This window comes from Lagopus muta, chromosome 19 (assembly GCF_023343835.1).
Source record: "Lagopus muta isolate bLagMut1 chromosome 19, bLagMut1 primary, whole genome shotgun sequence".
In the NCBI taxonomy this organism is placed as follows: Eukaryota; Metazoa; Chordata; class Aves; order Galliformes; family Phasianidae; genus Lagopus; species Lagopus muta.
In genome coordinates this window covers 5073855-5095291 of record NC_064451.1, presented here as the reverse complement: position 1 = coordinate 5095291, position 21437 = coordinate 5073855, and the positions used below count along the sequence as shown (strand labels likewise).

Here is a 21437-nt window from a genome sequence, read left to right as displayed (position 1 = left end):
GGGGGGAAAAAGGACAAAATGAACCATTTAAAAAAGCCTTGATCTACTTTTGGCATTAAAAGAGAAAATCCTACCATATTGCTAAAGCTCAGCCACCTGGACACTGAGAAAGAATGGCTGTTTTTTTAGGTTTGGCTTCTTTTTTTCCTTTGTTGTGGTTGACAAATACAAGAGTTGATGCTGCATTCGTGTGGTTGCACCTCTCTGCTTGGCAGCTCAGCTTCCCCCACCACGAGCCCAGGGCTGTGCTGTGGGATTGCATGGCTGCTGCAGTCAGGGCCGCTGCAGTTCTCCCCAGAGCTCTGGTGCTGAGGCTGTAACCGTATTTCATAGAGGCAGGTTGTGCCTAAGCCTTTAGGTGTAGGTATCTGTGAGCTTCACCTGAAGTCTGTACACCTAAGGGAGCTGCACTGCTGTTACTCCAGGAGCTCAGCTTCAAGGCTTTGTTTGGTACTGATGTGTGCCAGCAACGTAAGCGGGGAGAAAGGATGCTGGATTCCACCCATTTAATACATTTCTTACCAAAATGGGAGAAGACATTTAAGCAATAGATAACCTGGAGTCCAGGAATTCAAAACAAAGCATGTTTATTAAGTGGTTTCCTTTTACTTATTTCTCCCATTTTTTTTTTAAATAAATAAAACCTTCAGACACACACAAGTGAAACACATCATCCTTCAAAGTGCAGTTACATTTCCACCCCCAGCTCCCGCTACTCACATAAAGCTTTGTCAAGTAACCAGAAAGACTCCAAAGGCAGCCCTCAGCCCCGGCCCCTAGCGCTGAATGCAGGAAGCTGTGTGTGCTGCCTAGCTAGCCAGAAGCCTGCACCCTGTGGCTGTTCAAGGCTGGTTTGCGAGAGGAAGGAAGTGGGAAGTTTTAAGATGCATGGTGTGAAACAAAACCAACCATCCCAAGAGTTTGTTACCAGAGTTAAGTTAGTTACTTTGGGAGCCTCAGAAGGAAGTAGGCAGGTTACAGTCGTGACTGATGGACGAGGGCTGCTGCTCAGTCACTGCTGTGAAGCTGTGTGCTGGTCAGGGATACAGGACAAGGGCTCAAGGAATTTGCCAGAAGTCACAGAGTCCCTTCACCCCAACTTGCACCAGGCCCAGCTGGAGAGCCAACACCACTCAGCCTGTGCTCCAAGCACACCAAGCAACAGAGGGAAGAGAAGGAATGATGCTGAGTTCCATGTGATGCAGTCCCTCTTTCCTGCTGTTTTTAGAGCAGATCACCGTTCTGACCAAGGGTGCTGAGCAGCAGTATGGGCACATACAAGTCAGTTTAGTCCTTACAGGCTCACAGAAAAATCTCTGTAAATAAGAATCGGTGCTACTTAAACCACCATGATTTTGACCTCATCATTCTCATCAGCACGGTAGAAGAACGGAATGCAGGGGTTTTCCAGCAAGGAGCCCGACCTCTCCTGAGGGTTCTGGATTTCTCTGAGAAGCTGCATTATTTGCTTTGCTGTAGGGTCCTCTTGGCTTGGCTGAGCAGCTTTAGTGTCAATAGGGTAGAAACCGGGTTGATGAAGAGCAGCAGCGTCTTGCTCCGCTTCTTCTGCTAAATTCACTTCTCGTAACCCTGTAGGGCACACACAAGACAGGGCAGCAGGTAACTCCTCCCATCCATGCACAGAGACCTTGGGTTATTCCATTGGATATAACTTGTCCTGTCTCCAGCTTACCTTCTCCATCAGTAGCGTTCAGTTCGATGCGCCTCTCCACTGGAAGTGCGTTTTCATTCTGGCTTGCTAACAGCTCTGGGTTTTGAGCAGCTTCGACATACTTGCTGTACCACTCATTTCTTTCCTTGACCAGACGCATCACTAAATCCTGCAGTTCCAGTAATTTCATCTGCACCAGCAAAGGAAACTTCAGAAGCATGCATATCCCCGTGGCCACAAACAGTGCGCTACAGCTCGCTGTTTTGCCACTGTTACAACTTCAACATTAAAGCTAGCTGAAGAACAACATAAGGTTTACACTGTGCAGGAGTCCCTCAGGCCTGCCTACAAGAGTACACTGTGTTTGTAGGACTACAAAAGAGATTCCTTGCCTTCATCTCTTCTTTGTCCTGAGCCAGCCTGCTGATGTACTCTTCTTTCTCCTGGTGCCGCTGTTTGAGGATAGCCCTTTGACTCTGGTATAGTGCTATATACTCCCCTGGAACACAACAGAAGCATAAGGAATAAATGGGATTGATGTAAAAGCCTGACTGTGAGCATAAACTTGTGCTGCATGAGGATCCAGCACAGCCAGCCCTGGACTGGAAGCCTAGCCTATGTAGATAGCAAGACTTGAACTGCTTGGTACGTGGCAGACTCAGCTCCAAGAGCTCTAGCTTGTGCTGTGCAAACATACCAATGGTGTCTGTTTCCCCAGACAGCTGTATGCAGCGATGCTCCAACTCTTCTAGCCGCTCCTTCAGATCAGCTTTCTCCTGTATCAGATCTGTGAAACGGGACTGAACACAAAAATTGGTATGAGTCACCTCAGCTGCTCACGTATGGGAACAGCTGTGTAAAAGACAGAACCCTCCTCTCACATCGGCCTGAGCCTAGGGAACAAGTTGTGCTGCCTTCACAACTACTCTGATTTGGTAGTAAAAAGGAACAAAGCTACAGAAGGCACAGCAAAGCATCTCTGCATTTTGGGAAGCAGGACTGTGGGAACAAAGTGCCTTCTCATTGCTGGACCAGCACAAATGTGGTCACACTTAGTCTGCAGTTCTTGGAGAGCTCTGCTTCATCCCAGCAGGGTGAAGTTAGTCTATTTTTCAGCTATTTATCTAAGAACAGACCATAGATAAGTGTTAGACCCTTACAGGGTTTGGGCAGGGTAGGGGAAGCTCTCCTATGATGAGACAAGTCGTGAGGAAAGCCTCTTTTTAGGAAGTAGCTTACCATGGAACATCTGCTGCTTATTCCCCTGCAATGTATGTGTGCTCCAGGAGTCTGGCACTGGGTGCACATCTAGCCAGGTGAGGCACAGGAGCAGAAAGGAGATCCTTTGCTTACCTGTAGTTTCTCCATGGCAGTTTTTAAAGCCTCGTGAACCTCCACTGGAACACTGTCCATAGTGGAATCTGGAAAGGACGTTTGTGGTTTACAGTTCCTGCTTAAGTGTGATTCATTCACAAAACCCACAGGTCTGTTTCACAGAGGCCAGGGCCAGGTTGGGGCACATCTCCACACCCAAACTGCACAAAATTTACCTTCACTCATTGTGATGTTATGCTGCTGCTCCTGCCGAAGAGCTGCTATTTGCTGCAGGAGGTTTCTGCACTGCTGTCTCTGAGCAGCCAGCTGCTGCCTCATCTCTTCTCGATCCTTCTCCACTTGGGACATGGCAGACGTCAAGAAAGTCACCTAAGGTGAATTTCAGAGGACTCATGTTAGTGATTATCCTGTGTGAAGTGTGACCAAATGTGCCTCTCAGGGTAAAGAGAATAACAGAAGTTCACCCCATTTTATTTATGGATAGGAAACCCATAGGACTAACCCAGGCAGCAACTGCTGCATGTCTTCTCATTCTCAAGAAATGATTTGTAATCATTTCTTCTCTGCAGGTTAAACCTGAATTCCCACAGTAACTGTTTGATCACAGTATTGTGGGGTTACAACTACACTTACAGAAAGAATTAGTCATGTTCAACACCATCTCCAAATTGCCTTCCAAAGTGAGGAGAACATCAATCATCACAATAGTTAAAGCCATTCTGCCAGCTGAGCTGTCTTTGTAATTAAAACCATTGCTGGACTTCCAGCTTGTTTTTCAACTATACTGTAGAAATCTTGTTGGTTCTTTTGCTGCTGTAAAAGGGACTGTAACACTTCCCTGTGCCTCAGCTGCATGGATCACAGCTGATAAACAACTTAATACACACTGTGGAACCTCTGCAATTTAATCTGCCTCCTCTTCTAGACATCAGTTCACAACTGAGAACAAAGGCTTTTCTACCCATTGAGACCCACCATTTCTTCATGGCTTTCAAACTTCTCTGGGATCACAAACGAAGGGTTTTTCATTTCTTCAGACATCACTTCACTTTCGATTCCATCCCCTGTAAAGGAAGGGAGGTGAACAAAGAAATCACACCCCAGAGAGCCCAGCTGCACCTCCCATCCCTGGAGAGCAGCTGAAGTTACACACCTTCTAGTCTGTGCAGCATCTTGCCATCCAGCTCTGCTGCTAACTGACTGATCTGGGCCTGCAGCTCTTTGTTTTCCTTTGCTACAGCTTCCAGACTTTCCTGCAAGAAAGAAGCAGAATATCAGTAAGAAGGTCCCTCACCAAAACCTGCATAAGCCAAACTATCAGTAGCACCACAAAAACAAACATACAAACAAAAACCACCAGTGCTTCTGCTATTATCATTTGTCTCTAATTCACCTCTCTTGCACAGGATGTCATGTAATTAAGCATTTTGCCTCTAGTCTTTCCACTTGCCCCTCTTCATTATTACCTTAGTCTGCTGCAGTTCCTTCAGGTGCATTTCCACTGTCACCTTCCCCTGAACTTCCTCGTGCTGCAGCCTGTCCATCAGCTGGGTCTGAAGCAAGTACTGCTTTTGCAGCTCCTCCTTCTCAGCAGCCAGTTGCTGGTATGCCACAGTGTACTGCTGTAAGTGGCCATAGTACTGGTCCCGCTGCTCCTGCAGAGCCCGAGCCTCCTGCGTTTTCAGTTCCAGCTAACAAAACGTGATCAAACCATCAGATCAAATCATTTCTGCCAGAAAAGACGATGACTCGTGTGGCATGATCCAAACCATCAATGCTGCCCCAAAGCCACCAACGAGGCAGGCAGCCACCATCTGTCCCCACATGCTGGTCCCCCGCATCAGACAGCAGATGACACGGGAGGCTCCCAGCGTGATGGTTACCAACACCAATTTCCATCTTTCCATCAAAGTTTGATCAGTTGCCAACTCTCCTTTGCATGAACTGCTGCACACCTGCCCTGCCATCCTACTGCTGTTGCTTACCGTCTCTTTGAGCTCCCCCAGGTTCTCCTGCAGCTGCCCAAGCTTCTTAGCCAGCTCCTTCTTTACGTGTTGCTCTGACTGCAGGGCACTTGTAACCTCCATGTTTTCATTTGTCTGCAAGAATCAAAAACGTTGTAGAAGGAAATTGCCCCAAAAGTATACGCTCTCATAAATTAAATTCCTGATACAGTGGGATGCCATCCTTTGTGTTGTTCTGAGCTGTAAATAAGGGCAGTAATTAACTTTAAAAAAGGCTGAGAAGATGGGAGAAGAGCAAGGGGGGGGGGGGGGGGGGGAAATCAGTGCTGGGACAGTGCCAAGAAGGGGCCTGGCACATCACACAGCCTGTCAGATCCAAAGCAGATGGGTGACATGAACATCCCAAATAAAGCAATAGACATTCAAAACCAAGAAGACAAGTTCAGAAAGATCTGAAGAAAAAACAGTGACCAGATCATGTGTTATATGCCATAACCCCAAAGGGGAAACTGTTACACTGAAAGAAGCAAGAGTAAGAATTCAGCTTCAGGACAGAAACAATGACAGCAACAGGACAGAAGACTGCTGAGAATTTCTTCTTCATGAGCAAAGCTGGAAGAATACTCAGTGGAAAGAAACAGCCTGACTGCCAGCAGAGGAGAAGAAAAAGGAAACAGCTCTGGGCAGAGGTACTGGTTTGTTTGCCAGAGCACCTGAGAGAGTAAGGAATGACAGGGCACTTCCTGGTATGGCAATACATACCACAGAAAGCTGAGCACTCATAACCCCAAGGGACAAAAGGCAGATAATGCTTCTGACAGTAGCTTTTTTTTACATCTGTGCTACAAAACGATTGCGCCAACGTGAGAAACAGCGAGAAAAGATTCATGAAAGGAGATCATACCAATTTGACAAACCCATTCTGCAGCTCGGCCAGCTGCTCCTTCAGCTCCCGATTTTGGCTCAGTGCCCTGCTGATTGTGGCCTTGTCACTCTGCATGCTCTCCAGGATCTGCTGTCTGTCCACAGACTCCTCATTGTAGCGCTGTACCGTCTTCTCCAGCTCCAGCAGCCGCTCCTCCTGCTCCCTGTTGAGGTGGCTCAGCTGCTCGTTGTCACGGACCTGGGCCTGGTATTGCCCATGCAGTTCCTCCTTCTCGTGCTGCATTCGCTGGATTTCTTCCTGCAGACTCAGCTCAGCTGCCGTAGGTCCTGCTGGTAAAGATGGCTCAACATCCATGGGTTTCACTGCTGAAGAAATGGAATCAAAAGCAGATCAGTCAGAGGGCTGAATCACCTGGGAAGCACACGGAGCTGTGCAGAACATATCCCAACCCACAGGACTCTGTGACCCAGAAAGTACCACCAGCTGCAGTATCCAGAGGAACGGGGCACTGAGAGGAGCAAAGGACCCCAAAACCACACAGTGTCCTGCTGTGTGCTGCTGACTCCCTCTCAGCCCCAGCAAGAATCCTGCTGCCCAGCCTCATGGGCCTGACAGTACAGCCAGACAGGTAACTAAAGACATAAACCATTTGCTGGTCAGTCACTGGAAGTAGCTCGCTTGCTGTCTGCTAGAATTAAAGGTTTCACAGAACTACCAGTCTTTCAGCTCTCTTCATGATTTGAGAGCATCAGACCTACCTGTACATGCACAGATACTTGCACAGAGGGGACAGAGTTAATCTGCTGCTGCTCTGCAGTACAAAGCCCCACTTCAGAAGTCCTACCTGATTTGCTCAGCAGCTCTGTAACACTGCTTTCCAGCTCTTGAATTTGGGCCATATGCTTCTCCTTCTCCTCTGCCATTGTGCGGACCTGCAAGGCCACACAAGCTCAAGTTAAAGCAGTGCTCAGGGTGCAATGTTACACCTGTGTTCATTGGAAGCAGCTGTGGCTCTGCCTGTGAGGTTACCTGCTCAGAGAGCTGCTGGACTCGCTGCTGCCAAATGCTCCCCTCTTCCTTCAGTTTCTCTACATACTGATCTCTTTCTGCCTGGAGCTGCTGAAGCGATTCTGAAAGCTGGTAGAAACAAAACAAGGAAAATTGTACCAACTGATAAATTAAAGGATGGCTGACTACTTAAGGGAAAGCACAGGCTGTATTCTGGCACACAAATTTCTTTACAGATTTGGATCACCGATGTGCTTAATGTATTAATAACCTACCTGAGCAATCTGGGTTTCCAGGCTCGCCCTCTCATCCAGTGCCATCTGCAACTGCTGGTTTGCATCCACATTCCCTGACTGATTTGAGAACTGCCCACAAAAATCAAAAGGTTATGGCAAAATGTTAATATTCCATTTCTGTCTAGCCTGTCCCCTGATTTTAGCCTGCCATTTGATCCATGGTATAGCCATCCACAGTTCTTTCAAATGTTTCAACTCATTGTTGATTGAAAGAGAAGTGGCATCTAAAATCAAAAAGCTTAGATTTTAGCCCTGTAAAACAAGCTGAACTAGGCAGCCCCTTGCTTCCATTTTATGTTTACTAATTTTAATTAAGAAAATGGGCTTCAGTCAAATCATTTCATTCAGAAACTTTGCATTTCAAGAGTCTGTAGTACAGAGACAGATCAGATGGTATGAATACTTGTGAACTTAAAGGTTGTCAGACATGCCAGGAATTTAAAGCCAGGGTCTGGAACACATCGGTGGACTAAATAGCAAGGCAGGCACAGGGAAGACAAAATATTTTTCCTAGAAGTGTAGCAATTGGCTTTATTTTGTGGGTAACTTGAGCCACTGACTAAAACCAACATGTCAAGAAGTGAGCAGTTTCTTCCATTGTGGGCTCACCTTGAGCCTGCCTCCAACAGCTGGCTCCCTTCAAGCTGCCACTGGCCATTTCACCTCTGTTTAGGACAGGTGCAAGCACCTCTACTCAACTTGTTTCTCAGTGACACTGAACAACAGCTGGGTAACCAGAACAGTGAACAGCAAAGAGAAAAGTCACTGTATTTGCACACTTGTATGTTCAGTCACCTTCTCATACCACATCACATTCTTTGCAGACTGACATCACAATGTCTTTCAGTCTCCTCCAAGTCCTTAAGAGCACAGCCTTCCTGCTCCTCAGGGAGCTCACAGAAACCTTTTCCTGAAGGATGGGATGTTGTGCCTGCCTTTCAGATCAGTAATTTACTTCTGCCCCCAGTGTCCAGGAAACAAGTCTCAAAATGGTCAGTGTGATCTGCTCCCATATCCCAGCAGTGTGATTACCTGCTGAATCATCAGTTCAGCCATTTCCAGTTTCTTATGTAAATCTTCCACATCCAACTTCATGGCTGAGTTCTCAGAAACCAGGGAGCGGAGTTTCTCTGACAGCTCTGAGTTCTGCTGCTTTATTTCCTCACTACCTTTGCTGAAACAAACAAACAAATCCAAGTGGCAGCACTGTATAAAAGCAAAGCACTGCTTTGGCAGGGGGTTGGACTCAATGATCCCTGGAGGTCCCTTCCAACCCCTACAGTTCTGTGATTCTGTGTTTGCAGATGCCCACGTCATTAAGTTTACAGCAGAGAGTCATAGAAGAAACCTCTGCAGGACATCTTGTCTGACCTCCCTCTCAAAGTAGGACTGTGCTACCACCAGATCTTGTTACCCACAGCTCTGTGCAGCTGTTGTGAACGCTCCAAGCACAGACACTCCACAGCCCCCCTGGGCACTGTGTTCCATTGCTGTATTACCCTCCTAATCTTTTGGTTTTTAAAATTATTATTTTGACATTGAATATCTGGCCTCCCAGCTCACCAACCGTGGTCAAAGCCCCTTCCTAAGCTTTGTGGCTCTATTGAGAAGATAGCATTACTCTGGAATAATATACAAAACAGGCTTACCTCTGTTTGTACAGTTCTAGTTTCAGGTTGTCTCGTTCCTTCACCAGCTCTTTATTGTGCTGGAGAAAAAACAAATGTCTGATTCAGTTAGAGACTTCAGCCATACAAATAAAGTGTTCAAAGATTATCTTATTTTACCTTTAACAGATTAGTTAGTGCAGAAGAGGTCGTAACTTGAGCAAAATCCCCAGCACAGGTTTGCTTAGAACCTCACCTATCACTGCAGTTGGCTGGTTAGTGCTGCAGCTCATTACACCATAACACTGCACAAAGGATGGATTTGCCAGCAATTCATCTGCTCAGTCTCTCTGAACACAATGCCACTAACTGATGGTGAGGTTATTTCTGCAAAACTTCTGGATGGGTATCAATGGTGCAGTGCCTGTTTGATGGAGGCCCTGCTGGGAGGAGGCCTCAGAGATGCTGCTGTGTAGAGCTGGCAAGACTGACGTCAAAAAGGTGCCAGATGTGAAGACAGCCACTGGGCCACATGATTAGTGGGCACAGAAATCTGAATGAAAGCTTTGCCTTGATGAGAATACAGGGCTTTACAAGGTTAATTAACAATTAACAAGGTTAATTTCAGCCTCTTCTCTAAACAGGGACTACAGACTTCATAGTAGTGTGGTGACAAGCAACGAGCCAAAAGCAGAGCTGCTAATTAAGCATAATGAGAGGCGGTTCTTACCTTCTCTGACTGTTTTTGCTGCATAGAGATGGAGGACAAGGTGCGTTCCAGCTCTGATACCCTCTGGCGAGATGACTGTAAACGAGCAGCAAGGTCTTCAGCTTCTCCTAAGCGAGGCAGAGCAGAGTCAGTTGAGACTGAACCACAAAGGGATTATTGGAACAGGCTAAACAGCACTTTCTGCTTTATCAACAAGCTCTTAAAACAGCACAGAGCTCTCAATTGGTAGACCTGCTTCCACTCCTGGCAGTATGGGTGATTCACCAGCAACCCTGGGCTGGTTAAACCATGGATTTCAAGTCAGAAAAGCTCTCTGTCAGCAACTACCTTTCTCAGTTTTAGAGGGAGATGATGAAATGTCCTTTGCAGAGCTATAGGCACTGTGTTTGTTTTGCTTTTCTTTTTTTTTTTTTCCCCTATGAGGGCAAATTGTTCAAATTTAGTTGAGAATGAAAGGCCCGAGTAAAACCTACATTAATGTGACAGCTGTGTGGGAGGAAGGGTGATGAAAGGGAACAGAGTTTTAAAAGAACCTGAAGAAAAGTGAGAAAAGAACAGTCTGGGGTCGTCACCAGGCCCAAGCAGGGCTGACAGGGCTTCAGTGATGCACAAAAGAACCTCAACTGCCATGGGATTACCATGCTCCAATCTGGGGGCAGCTATGATGACAGAAGCGGTGACGGTGCCAAGTATTTCTCATTAAGGAACCAAGGAGTGCTGTGAGCTGGCAGCCAGCAGCCATCATTGCCTCTGACTTGAAATCCATGGTTCAACCACCAGCTCCAGCTGCAGTGCTCCGAGTCCATTACCTGATTTCTGCCGTGCAGCTTGCTGAGTGTGTCCAAGGGCCGTCTGCAACTCAGATTTCTCAGAAACTAGGATTCCAATCGTCTGGATGTGAACCTTGGAGAAAGAAAAAGGAGCTCAGTGCAGGGAATCTTTGCTCACAACCACAACATCCCTGCTGCCACAAAGGGATAATTCAGTGAGACAAAGGGCTCTTGCATTTAAGTACAATCTAGTGAGCTGGCTCTCCTAGTTCTCCTGAAAGGATGTTGGCTTCCAAGATAAAGCAGAGTGCTCAGTAATCCAGAAAAGAACAGCAGCCAGGTCATATTACTGTAGTGAAAGCTCTGCCTTACCTGGAGCTGTTCTCTCAGTGCTGCTTGCTCTTTAGAAAACTTCTGTTCAAACTCCTTCTTTTCCTGTATAAACAAATGATGCCTGTTCAGCACAAAATTGTAAACCCCCCTTGTTCTACATCAAAAAAAGCAGTGATTCATTGGTAGTACTTCCAGCATCCAACCGGTATCATCATTTTCAAAAGCCATGCTTCAGTCTTCCATTTCTTTAACTACTTTATTGGTTATCCATCCTAGAATGGCAACAGTAGGTTCCTTATGCTGGCTATGTTTGGAATGCAAACTACTGACAAGGCCATAAACTGTAATCTGTTGCTTCCAATGCAGCCTTTCAATACCTGAGCATTTAAATCTTAGCTCTCATCAAAACAAGCAAGCTATCTGCCAGGCCTAGCCTGCGAAGTCACAACACTCAACCCTATGCTACAAACAGAACGGACTCCAGGATGATCTCCAGGTGATGGAGTCACCACCCCAGAGCGATTTAGATGTGTGGATGTGGTGCTTAAAGGCATTGTTTAGTGGAGGGCTTGGTGGTGCTGAGCAGATGGGAGGACTTGATGATTTTAACAGTTTTTCCCAACCTAAGTGATCCCACAGCTCTGTAAGACAAGATCACATAGGCTGGTGCCACAGTCCGCTATGCTTTCTCCTCTTCAGAAGAACATATCTATTTCTATCTCTGCCCAAAAATAGGATACTTTACCTTCTCCAGCTGATTCACTGCTTCTTGGTTCTGCTGCTTCTACAGAAGAAAATGGATGCATCAGTATTAGAAGGAAACGTTCTCATGCTGCTGAAGCACGTTTTCACTTAACTGAAGTAGGATACGTGCCCAATTAATGCAAACAGTTCCCGTTATCTTTTTATGTAGAAGACTAAGAAGATCATCTTATCTATTAAAATAATAGATTTGGGGCTTCCTTCATGAAGATGCCATGCACGTTTTTCATTGCTCAGTACATTATTCACAAACACCACGACAAAAGCACTGTATGCATCTGAGCATCCACCAACCTCAGTTACGCTTTCACCCCACATCTGTGGCATTAATCATAACCCTGATGCATCAGGATAATGACCAAAAATGCATTGAAAAAACCCAAAACCACAGCATGGTGTTGTGCTTCAGCTGAGACCTTCAACTTTTATCCCATGTGGCAACCAGCCTTTAAATCATGCAGAAGTTCCCTTATGCTGGCAGGCCTCTGCAAAAAGCTGGTATGAAAGAGCTGAAGCCAAATGCAGAGAAAGGGCACCATCCTGTCCTGGTCAATTTTGGTCTTGTGGGTGAAGTGTTTGAAAGCAGTGACTGCACACAGTGCATCTTTAGACGTGGGCACAAAGAGAACAGAACTGTCAGCTGTCCACCAGGCTGTGAAGATGTGGGTGCAGTGGAGCATTTGCTACTTGCTGCTGTTGTCCTTGTGGCAGTTGCTCACATCTAAGCTACGTGCATGGTGTGTTTCCCCTTTCCAAAGGACAGACATTAGCCCATTCTTACTAGTTCAGTTTCAAGCTCACTTTGAAACACGACTGCAGCTGGGAAGCTGATGAATTTGAGGTTTTGAGTCTAAGAACACCAACACAGAACACAGCCAGAACAAAGAAAACAAGACTGCAAATGCAGCAAAGGGCCTGTGTAATTCCAGAGAGTGTTTCATGTGCCTGTCAGAAAGCAGGCAAACAAAGCACTGCCCTCACTACCAGCCACCCCTGCATCCCAGCTGAAAGACAACCAGAAACAGAATGGAACCAAAAGAACTCAAAACCAAAAATAACACAGGAGGGGTTGTGGGGTGCACTGGGAAATGGTGGACTTTGGAAAAAAAGAGTGGTGTGAGAGGAACAAAATGGGGAAAAGGATTTCAAACCAAGAAAGGCTCTTTTCAGACCAAAACAAGTCCACTTAGCTACATTTCTTGCAGTGTTAAAGCTGAAGGCTGAAAAGCAGCAGCAGGAATCCATGCAAGGCAAAGGACAAAGCAGTTCATTCATAGTGCCAAGAGAAGCTGAGGATATGATCAGAAACCAGCCCCAGGCTCTCTTTAGACCTATTGCTCCCACTCTGCTAATATATTTAGAACAGCATCACCACCTGCAGAAATAGGTTTTCACACTGCTGCCAGCACTAGAATTCTGTATTTCAGGATTCAGTCCAGGCCCAGCAATATATTTATCAGGATGCTTATCTTCCACAGAAAACACGATGAGAGCAACAGAACAAATCTAAGAAGAAACAGCAGAACTGTGCTTCTTGTTCTCAGATGAGCTAATGCATCCACAAGTGGCCCGAGACTTTGATCTTCCTAACAGGTCTCCCATACAGCCCATTTTGTTCCACTCAGTGCTGTGAAAGCAGCCTTCCTTGTGGTGCTATAAGAGAACCCATAACCTTGCAGACACCCAGAGAGCATGGAGGAGCAGCAGAGACAACATCAAACTGGTTGGTTGGATTGTTTCTTACCAATTCCTCTATCTTTGTAATGAGCTGTTTGTTAGTTAGATTGCTGGAATCTAGGGCTACTGCCAGCTCCTGGTAACGTGTCTGATGGGCACATGCAGGCAGGAGAAGAAGGAAGGGGCAGAAAAGGAGGAGGGGAGGAAAAAAGCAATAATTAAAAAGGACAGAAAAACAAATCATTATCACAGTTTGATAAAATCAGATCTCCCAAATACATCTACAGATCCAACAAGAGCAGCTAGGACGTTAACTTGTACTTTCTGCTAAGGCATTTTTTGACATAAAAGTGAATCAATACTAAGAGCTGCACTGAGGCCAAATGAATCCCAAACCCCCCAGAAATCCCTCAGGTATCTTGGCTACTGCTGCTGACCACAACTACCTGAGTACAGCAGAAGGCAGCACTGAACAACAACGTATGTGAACTGTGTGTTCAGTCAGGTCTCATCAGCACTGTCCCAACAATTGGCTTAGACTAGAAAATAAAATCATAAGCTCAAGACAACTTACTTCCATTTCCTTAATATTAGTGGAAGAAACACCACTTTCCCCATTCACATACGACGTAGACTAGAAGAAAAATAGACCAAGTCAGTCAGTTTTATTCCCCCAGGCAATAAATCACTATCAAGTAAGAACTGACTATCATAATATTTCTTATAGCACATTTCCCTTCCAAGTACCACAGACAGCCACAGAAAAAACACTTTCCTAGCTAAGCATAGATGCAGACTGGCCCTGTGGCAAGCTGATACGAATTGGGCAGATTGACTTCAGGCTCTTTGCCACTAAATCAAGACTAATCTTCCCATGAATACACGCTGTTCATTCACCCACTCTGCTCCTCTTCCTACTGCTGAAATTTTAACATTCCTAAAATTGGAAGTTTAGCATCTCAATGCTTCAATATCTCATTGTCCAGTAGGATGACTGCAGGCATCTCTGACGCTGAAGAGTGTTTTCTTAAGCTGGCTGCTTAAAGATTTGCACCAGACACCAAAAAATTACTGGGACAGATGCACCAAAATGAGGCTGTACCTGAGAAACCAGGCCATTGAGTTGTTCAGACAGCTGGCGGAGACTTTCTGTTGATGACAGAGACCTGGGGACAAAGAAGGGCCTCATGGTGAACACTCCTCCCAGAGAACTGTTCTGATCAGTACAGCAGTGGGAGCAGTCAAACCTTTATCTGTTGGACACGTTGGGATCCTGCTGCAAACACACTCACCTGTTCTCATCCAAAGTGTTTTTACGATCCTCAGCTTCATGAATCTGTGGATTAAAACAAAAGATTACAAGCCTGTAAGAAAAGCTGAGAATCATGTTTGTGAATGTGTCCCTAAGGCCCGACTGCATCTGGGCTCAGGTTCCACAGCACCTGTAATTACTGCTGCCCAAAGAAAGATCAGCTTCAGAAAACCAGCTCATTTTCCAGCTTGCCCATAATTTCTGAGCACTGAGTGCCTAGCCTTCTTGGGATTAAGAGGCTTAAGTGTTACTGGTGTTGTATTTGCTGTTACCATTTATCTGAATAATCAGCTGTGCTTTGCTGGAAAAACTTCAACGGAATCTTTATGCAGTGAAAGGAAATGCAGATTGCTCCAGCTAGCTGGAGATCTTCTGTATTATTAAGAGTGTTTTCTGCTAATTAAATAGAAGAGAAGGGGAGGAGAACTGCAGCTTTGGAAGCAGCAGGGATGTGTGCATGCTAGTACCCTCCACTCACAGACAGATGATGATGATCAGGAGAGTGGAGAACCTAGTATATTTAACAGGAGACAACGTGAGCTAGTTATGGGGATTGTCTTTCTCAGAAAAGGATGGCTAACCAGTGTGGAGATATTGATGGTGACTCACAAACCTGTGTCAGCTGCATGCCCCCAGGAGCAGGCAGGACAGAAGCACAGGTAGGCAGGCTGTTGCTGTTAGATAGCACGGGGACATCGGCAGCAAGCTGGTCAGCATTACGAGTGGCAACATCACTGTCAAAGTATGCCTGTCACAAAACACACCACAGGAATTACAGCCTACGTGCAGAACAAAGGGAACACACATGGACACATCACCCTGCTACAGGCCTGTGAGAAACAGATGTGAACAAAGTCATGTAGAAACACATGGAAGTGAATCTATGTCCTCCCCAGAGCAAACGGCATCAACCCACAACCCAAAGTCATCCCAGCCCTCCGTCCTGTAGATCCAGTCTGAAGAACTGCCCCATCACCACAACCACTTCTCTAATGAGGGCTGACAGCATCTCCCTACTCCAAGCTCACACACTGGATTTCCTGCAAAGGATTTGTCAAAAAGTGAGCAGTGGGCAAAGCCAGATGGCAGCACTGCTGTGTACAGCACTGCCCTTCACGTGTCTCTGGGGAAAACACTGATCACTGGGTGCAAATTAAGGTGGGGGAGAACAGGCAAATGACTGCTTGACAACCAGGTTAGTCACACCCAAACAACAAGCTATGAACCAGACGTTTAGAAACAGGACATTTGGGAACAGGCCAAAATGAGCCCAGCTGGGAACAGGTGCCCACAGCCCTCGTAAAGCAGGAATCCCACAGCTACAAGAATCTAAATAGAAAAGGGCCTAAAAACTATTCCTGGACAGTGATGAAGGCCCTCATCCACCATTCGTGGGAGGATAAAAACAGCTGACAACACCTCCACCAAGCCACAGCAAAATGGACAATTCCATCCATCCTGTCCAGCCACGCAGCCAGCCATAAAACCCAGAGCAGCGTTCTGTTGGTTTATGGCAAGTAGTTTTACTTCAGCTCTGATAAACCATCATTTAATGACACTGCAAAGCAAACAATAGTCCTTTGGCAGCCAGCCCCACCAATGCACTGCAGTTCTCTGCAAACCCATCTGAAAGAGCTCCTTTTTATTTCAGTCGCTTCGTTCTTGGCAGTCTGCATGAAACAGGAACTCTGGGCATTCCCTATTTACCTGCTCAGCACTTCATTCATGAATCAAGCAGCCACGGGGTTACAGCAGTAGTGAAGGCAGATTTAATGAGAGTAATGAGCTGGAAAACTGCAGAGGGGAACAAATGGAACTGCCTCCATCATTTTTCTGGAGGACAGACACGTGTGCTCTCAAGGAGCGACATGTTTTAGGGGCTTAAAGGAAAGCCAGGAATTCCCTTGCTCATTTCAGGTACAGGTTGCTTCGCCTCTGTTTGTTCAGGCTATCATAAATGTAGAACATCACGTGGACTTCTGCCCAGAAGTCTAAAAACACATCCTTAATTTGTTCTGATTGGAACATTCTTTTCGCTTAACACTTGAAGATGCAGCAACACAACCAGAAGAATGCCTTCCTTCTGCCTCTACAATAAACAGTTTTAAAGTAAGTAAGTAATAAAATAAACGTGGTATGTAAATATAATAAAAATACACACAATAACAAGGAGCTCCCAGGAGGTCCTCCTGTCACTTAAGCTCTGCGATGGCACACAGCCTACAGGATCCAGTTACACCTGCACGCATTCCATTGCTCAGTGGACTTCTTCCTGCCCTTCCTTCTCCAGGAGTGAGGGAAGACACTCAAGCCAGTAAATGCTGTACTCGAAATACTTGACTTCCTGCCTAGACATATTTAAAACTGTGGTACCTGCCAGACTGTACATCGCCTGTGCAAGTTTCATCACCTGTCATAAATGGGTGGCTGGAATAACTACACCGTTTGCTCAGGGCTCAGGCACTTCAAGCAGAAACTTGCCCTTCAGAAGTACAGCACTGAATAAAACAACCACACAGACCAGGAGAAATACAAATTAATAAGGCACTACTCTTTCCTAGCGCAGCATCTCTCAGCAGTTAACTTGGTTTGCTGCTTCACCCCAAACTCTGTTCTGTTTTTCCTTCCAGCTCAGCTGTCTGAAGGATGTGCAATGGACACGGTTAACTTTTTTGCATTTTTAGACAGAAAACAGGAGGAAACAAGCACTTACAAGTGATGGAAACGCATGTTAACAAACAGCCCCATGTTAATAAAAACAGGCACAAAACACAGCAGGCATGCCAGAACAAGGCTCCATCCGAAATCAAGGTCAGTGTAAACAGAAGCTGAGCATGCAGAGGGGACAGCGAGTCACTGGGAGGGACACGGAGCACTGCCTCACCTTCCTTTTGTCCAATGAGGGTATGGCTACCCCATTGGAGCGGTTAAGGTCTGACACCAGCACCTTCAGAATGTTCTGAATCTAAAGGAGGCGAAAGAGAAGTGGAAAAGAGAAACGGCTCAGAAAAGGACAGAGAGAAAAACGTCCATCAAAGGCAGCCAAAGAAACCGGCATCGTGCTGCTCCCGAGGAGCTCCCATCTCTGAACAGCAGCTCTGGGAGCATCCAGGGTTGCGTTACATCTCTGAACGCTCCAGCGCTGCTCCAGCACACACCCTGACTCACAAACTGCTAACAAAGGCAACCCAGCCGCTCATGTTACACTGCATAACTCTTCCAGTCCCAGTTGTGCTGTTTGGAAACCAGAGCACGAGGCAGAGGGCTTATCTGGGAGAAAGAGGGGGACGCTCACGTTCTCTGGAGACTGTCGGTCATCGTTTGTGGGAGTCTCAGGTCTACTTCCTTCTTTAGTTTTCCGTTTCTTCTTGGCTCCCGCAGTCGCTCCAGGGCTGTTCTTCTGCTGATATTCCTTCAGCTGTGGGGAAAGAAAAAGAATAACCTGAAGTCCAAACAGAATACGTCTTCCATGAATATAACACCACCAACAAAATGACAGCAGAACAGTGGGTAAGAGTCAGCTGTAAGGACAAGAGAAACTGTCCTTAAAGAGCTCCTTCTCTAGGAAAAGAAAATGTATATGTATCAAAAATAGTTCAGGGGCTCTGAAAGTGAGAATGAGAGTGATGGGTCTGCGACAAGAGACCGGGCTGCCAGTGTCCAACTTCAAGCATCCAATTGAGGAAGTGCCCTGGAAACAAGCTGATACTGCAAGAAGAAGTACTTGTAAGTCTGTAACTAACAGCAATAAGGAATAAAGGATAATAACACGCAATGCAAACTGGAAAAGCCGCGTCTGGCAATAAGATGTAGCAAGAACATTGAAAGGACTGAAGAAGGAGAACAACCTTCCAGATAACGCACTGAGACCGGCGCTGCCACCACTGCGGGCCGCGGGGAGCAGCAATCTGCGACGGATGCCGATTTAAAGGCAGTTTTGGCCAGGCTCTGAGCAGCCCGGGGTTCCGATGCTCCGGAGGTTCCTGCGGCCCCGAGGGCGGCCATGGAGGCAGGGCTGCGCTTCCACGTCAAGGTGAAAAGCACCGGAACGAAAAGGATCCTCGGGAGGATTTCAAAATGGAAGCCCGAGCTGCTCCAGGGCACTTTCCCATTCGTTTGACTTTGACACAGGAGGGCATCGCGCCGGGACGGAGCGGGCCGAGCTGCCCCGCGAGAAGGAAAAAAGGGAACAGAAAGGGGAAAAGAAATGAGGAGAAGAAAAAAAAGAAAGAAGAAGGGAAAATAGAGATATGGAAAAGAAACCCAAAAGGGAAAGGGAGCGGCAGACACGGAACGCAGGCGGCGCAGCAGCGCAGGCCCGGCCCCCACGGGCCGCCCCCACCGCCGGGCGCCGCGGAGCGCTGCGGGACCGGGCCGGGCCGGGCCGGGCTGAGCCGAGCCTCTCCGCACCGCTCTGGGCCTCCAGCGCCGTTCCCGCACGGCCCTCCGCCCTCACCTTCTTCTTGGCCGCCGCCAGCTTGCTCTGCCTGCTGCCGTCCGCCATGTCCGCCCCGCGCCCGGGCCACGTCAGCCGCCGATCGGCGCGGTGCGCTGGGCGGCCAGGCTCCGCCCCGAGCGCCCGCCCCACCCCGGGGCCCGGGGGCGGCCGCGTTCCTCCGCCCCGCTCCGCTCTCCGCCCGGCCCACCTCCCCCTCTGCGGGCCGCGAATGGCGGCCGGATCCGCCCCGCTCCCCGGCTCGGGGCCCGCCCACGGCGGACGGCTACGTGGTTACGCGCCGCGCCGCTCCCCACCTCGGCGCGCCCCCGGCACGGCAATGCGTTCCCCGGCGCCGAGAGGGCACGGCCGGGCTCGGGACTACAACTCCCAGCGTGCCCCGCGGTGCCGACATCCGGTTCCCGGCGTGCCCCGCGCCGTGCCGGCGGTGCGTGCGGGACGCGGCGGTCCTGGCGGAGCAGCGCTGTTCCCCCTCGGGGCGCGTGGCGCCGCCGGCGCAGCGGAGGTAGGAGAGGTTCGGTTCGGGCCGTCCCGCAGCGCCCCGCTGACGCCGTCTTGCGCTGACGCGGGGCTCTCCGCGCTGTTTCAGGTCTCTCGGCGGCTCCCGGCGGAGCGGCGGTGCCGGTTTCAGACCTCCGGTAAGCCGCTCTCCCTCCCCGTTCACCCGGCGGCTCGCGGTTTCGTTAGCGGCCGCCGGACGCGTTCTGTTCCCGCAGCTCCCGGCCGCACCGTCGCACAGAGCGGACGGAGAAGCGCCGTGCGATGACATCGAAGCTCTGAAGGAAAAGGACCGCGCTCTGGACCGGGAGATCGCGCAGCTGCTGTCCGAGTACGGCCCGCGGGGCTCCGTTACGGCCCGGCTGGCTGCGCCGTACTGCGGCCGTGCTTTGGGTTACGGGGCCCGTGAGCTGCAGCACGGAGCTCCTTCCCGGTTGTTTTTCCTAGGGCTTGGTTGGGAAGGCTCTGACCTCACGTGCTGCGGTAACGATGTGTGAATTGGGAATGAATGGGGGTATTTTTTAGCTGATGTCAGCACACGTTGTGCCAGCAGAGCTGCTGATACAGGTGGGATCTCAGGCCGTGGATTGCACCGCTGCCCAGCCCGGGCCTGAATGAGCGTTTCCCCTGCTCTGTGTGGGCATTGATTCGAATGCAGAGGGGCGTTAATCCTAGCGACGTGAAGGCTGGAAAAAAGCTCTTCCATCCCGACCCCGCTGTGCCACTGACACATCCCTGCATGCCACGACCCCACGGCCCCAGAACATCTGCACTGATAGGGGCTCCAGCACTCCCTGGGCTGTGCAATGCCTGACGGCTCTGAGAAGGGGTTTTTCCTAATATCCAATCTAAAAATCGTTGTTCTAAACAGAGGGGTTTTACCAGGCTGGGTCTGCATACCTCAGCTATCCTTGGTTTGGCAGTGGTTTTGTTTTGTGGCTTTGTTACAGAGGGTACAGCGTGGAGGAACTGGAGAAGCACATCTCCCTGCTCCATGAGTATAATGAAATTAAAGATGCTGGCCAGATGCTGCTAGGCAAACTGGGTAAGGAGTGGAAGGCTATTGAAGATCTTGGTGAAGTAAATCTTGATATATAAAGAGACACTGATGCCAGGAAGGCAGAGCTTGTTTCAGTATTAGGCTTCCTTAACAAAACAAAGTGGTGGGGAAGGGGGCACAGCTGGAAATTCTTGGTTCCTTAGCTGTGGGTGCTTCTGTGGGATACTTAGAGTCTACTAGGAGGAAAACACAAATCTTTTCTGACTTATTTGCTGTCTTAATGAAAGCACTGGAATTTCTTTCTTTTATAGCTGTTATCCGAGGAGTTACTACGAAGCAGCTGTACCCTGAGTATGACCTGGAGCTTAGTGACTAGCATGGGACCCGCAGGCTGCCGTGACCTGCAGATGTGACTGTTGCAGGGCCGTTGTGTTTTGGTGTCGTACCCATTTAGAGCCAACAGAAGCAGCACATATGCTGAATTTCAAGAGATTTTGTTAGCAGCCACATTTCTCAGCAGCTTTGGAATGTGCAAGTTAAGGATGATACCAACTCATTCCTGTTTGTGGGGAAGGGATGTTGGGATACTTTCAGTTTACTCTGCTACCTGAGAAACACTATTTCTAATCGTCATTTCTTAATTGGAATGGTTGTAATCCAAGGTTGATGCTGAAGTTCTTCCCAATGAGCCTTTGCTTCTCTGCAGCATCCAGGCTCGATCTGGGTATGTTAACCTGCAGGTGGAGCAGCCTCTGGATGGATGGAGGAAGTCTGGGAGCAGCATGTGTGAAGTGACAGCTGCTGTGTCAGGAAAGCCGTGGGGAGAAAAGAGGACCAGAGGCTGAAGTTGTGATGGTGGTTTGGTTTTGTTATGATTGGATCTGGAGGAGTTTGAGTGTGCAGCAATTTTGTACTCAACTGCTGTAATATCCAGAGGTTTTGTTTCATTTCTGTAGTAAACAGAACATTGTGTTGAACTGTCTGACCTGAATTAAAGCAGCTATTGCATCCCTCAGTAATTCACTTTGAGAGCGTGTGACTCATGAAATGAACTTGGGAACAAATTCTTCAGCTATATTCTATTCTGAGACAACATTAAGATGTGCTATTCAGTGTTTTCTGAGGACTTAC

General features: G+C 48.0%; 2 protein-coding genes across 8 annotated transcripts; one reads left to right on the top strand and one right to left on the bottom strand.

Moving 5' to 3' along the window:
* Positions 1 to 570: 570 nt before the first annotated feature.
* GOLGA2 (golgin A2) lies at positions 571 to 18930 on the bottom strand. Of its 7 annotated transcripts, XM_048965811.1 has the most exons (28): positions 18809 to 18930; positions 17648 to 17770; positions 17237 to 17317; positions 14966 to 15100; positions 14333 to 14376; positions 14143 to 14206; positions 13615 to 13674; positions 13108 to 13188; positions 11347 to 11385; positions 10641 to 10703; positions 10308 to 10401; positions 9499 to 9605; positions 8811 to 8869; positions 8194 to 8335; positions 7141 to 7230; positions 6887 to 6994; positions 6702 to 6789; positions 5876 to 6219; positions 4993 to 5106; positions 4474 to 4698; positions 4161 to 4260; positions 3983 to 4071; positions 3223 to 3376; positions 3026 to 3093; positions 2370 to 2472; positions 2065 to 2171; positions 1694 to 1862; positions 571 to 1590 (listed from the first exon to the last, which is right to left on the bottom strand). In XM_048965811.1, the coding sequence occupies exons 1-28, from the start codon at positions 18854 to 18856 to the stop codon at positions 1340 to 1342; spliced, it is 3150 nt and encodes a 1049-aa protein (XP_048821768.1). In that variant the 5' UTR covers positions 18857 to 18930; the 3' UTR covers positions 571 to 1339. The 7 variants fall into 7 exon arrangements, with proteins under 7 accessions (XP_048821768.1, XP_048821770.1, XP_048821772.1 ...); XM_048965813.1 differs by lacking the exon at positions 13108 to 13188 and having other exon boundaries at positions 5876 to 6222; XM_048965815.1 differs by lacking the exon at positions 13108 to 13188.
* On the top strand, positions 18855 to 21329 carry SWI5 (SWI5 homologous recombination repair protein). Its single transcript, XM_048966472.1, has 6 exons — positions 18855 to 18878; positions 18916 to 19313; positions 19398 to 19446; positions 19525 to 19637; positions 20257 to 20351; positions 20618 to 21329. The coding sequence occupies exons 1-6, from the start codon at positions 18855 to 18857 to the stop codon at positions 20680 to 20682; spliced, it is 744 nt and encodes a 247-aa protein (XP_048822429.1). The 3' UTR covers positions 20683 to 21329.
* The last annotated feature ends 108 nt before the right edge of the window (positions 21330 to 21437 follow it).

Coding starts and splice junctions, on each gene's coding strand:
- SWI5 (XM_048966472.1), top strand. CDS start 18,855: ATGTCCGCCCCGCGCCCGGGCCAC. Junction 19,314..19,397: donor GCGCCGCCGGCGCAGCGGAG/GTAGGAGAGGTT, acceptor GCGCTGTTTCAG/GTCTCTCGGCGGCTCCCGGC. Junction 20,352..20,617: donor GATGCTGCTAGGCAAACTGG/GTAAGGAGTGGA, acceptor TTTCTTTTATAG/CTGTTATCCGAGGAGTTACT.
- GOLGA2 (XM_048965811.1), bottom strand. CDS start 18,856: ATGGCGGACGGCAGCAGGCAGAGCAAGCTGGCGGCGGCCAAGAAGAAG. Junction 10,402..10,640: donor CACTGAGAGAACAGCTCCAG/GTAAGGCAGAGC, acceptor TCTTTCTCCAAG/GTTCACATCCAGACGATTGG. Junction 6,790..6,886: donor TCCAGCAGCTCTCTGAGCAG/GTAACCTCACAG, acceptor GTGGCCTTGCAG/GTCCGCACAATGGCAGAGGA.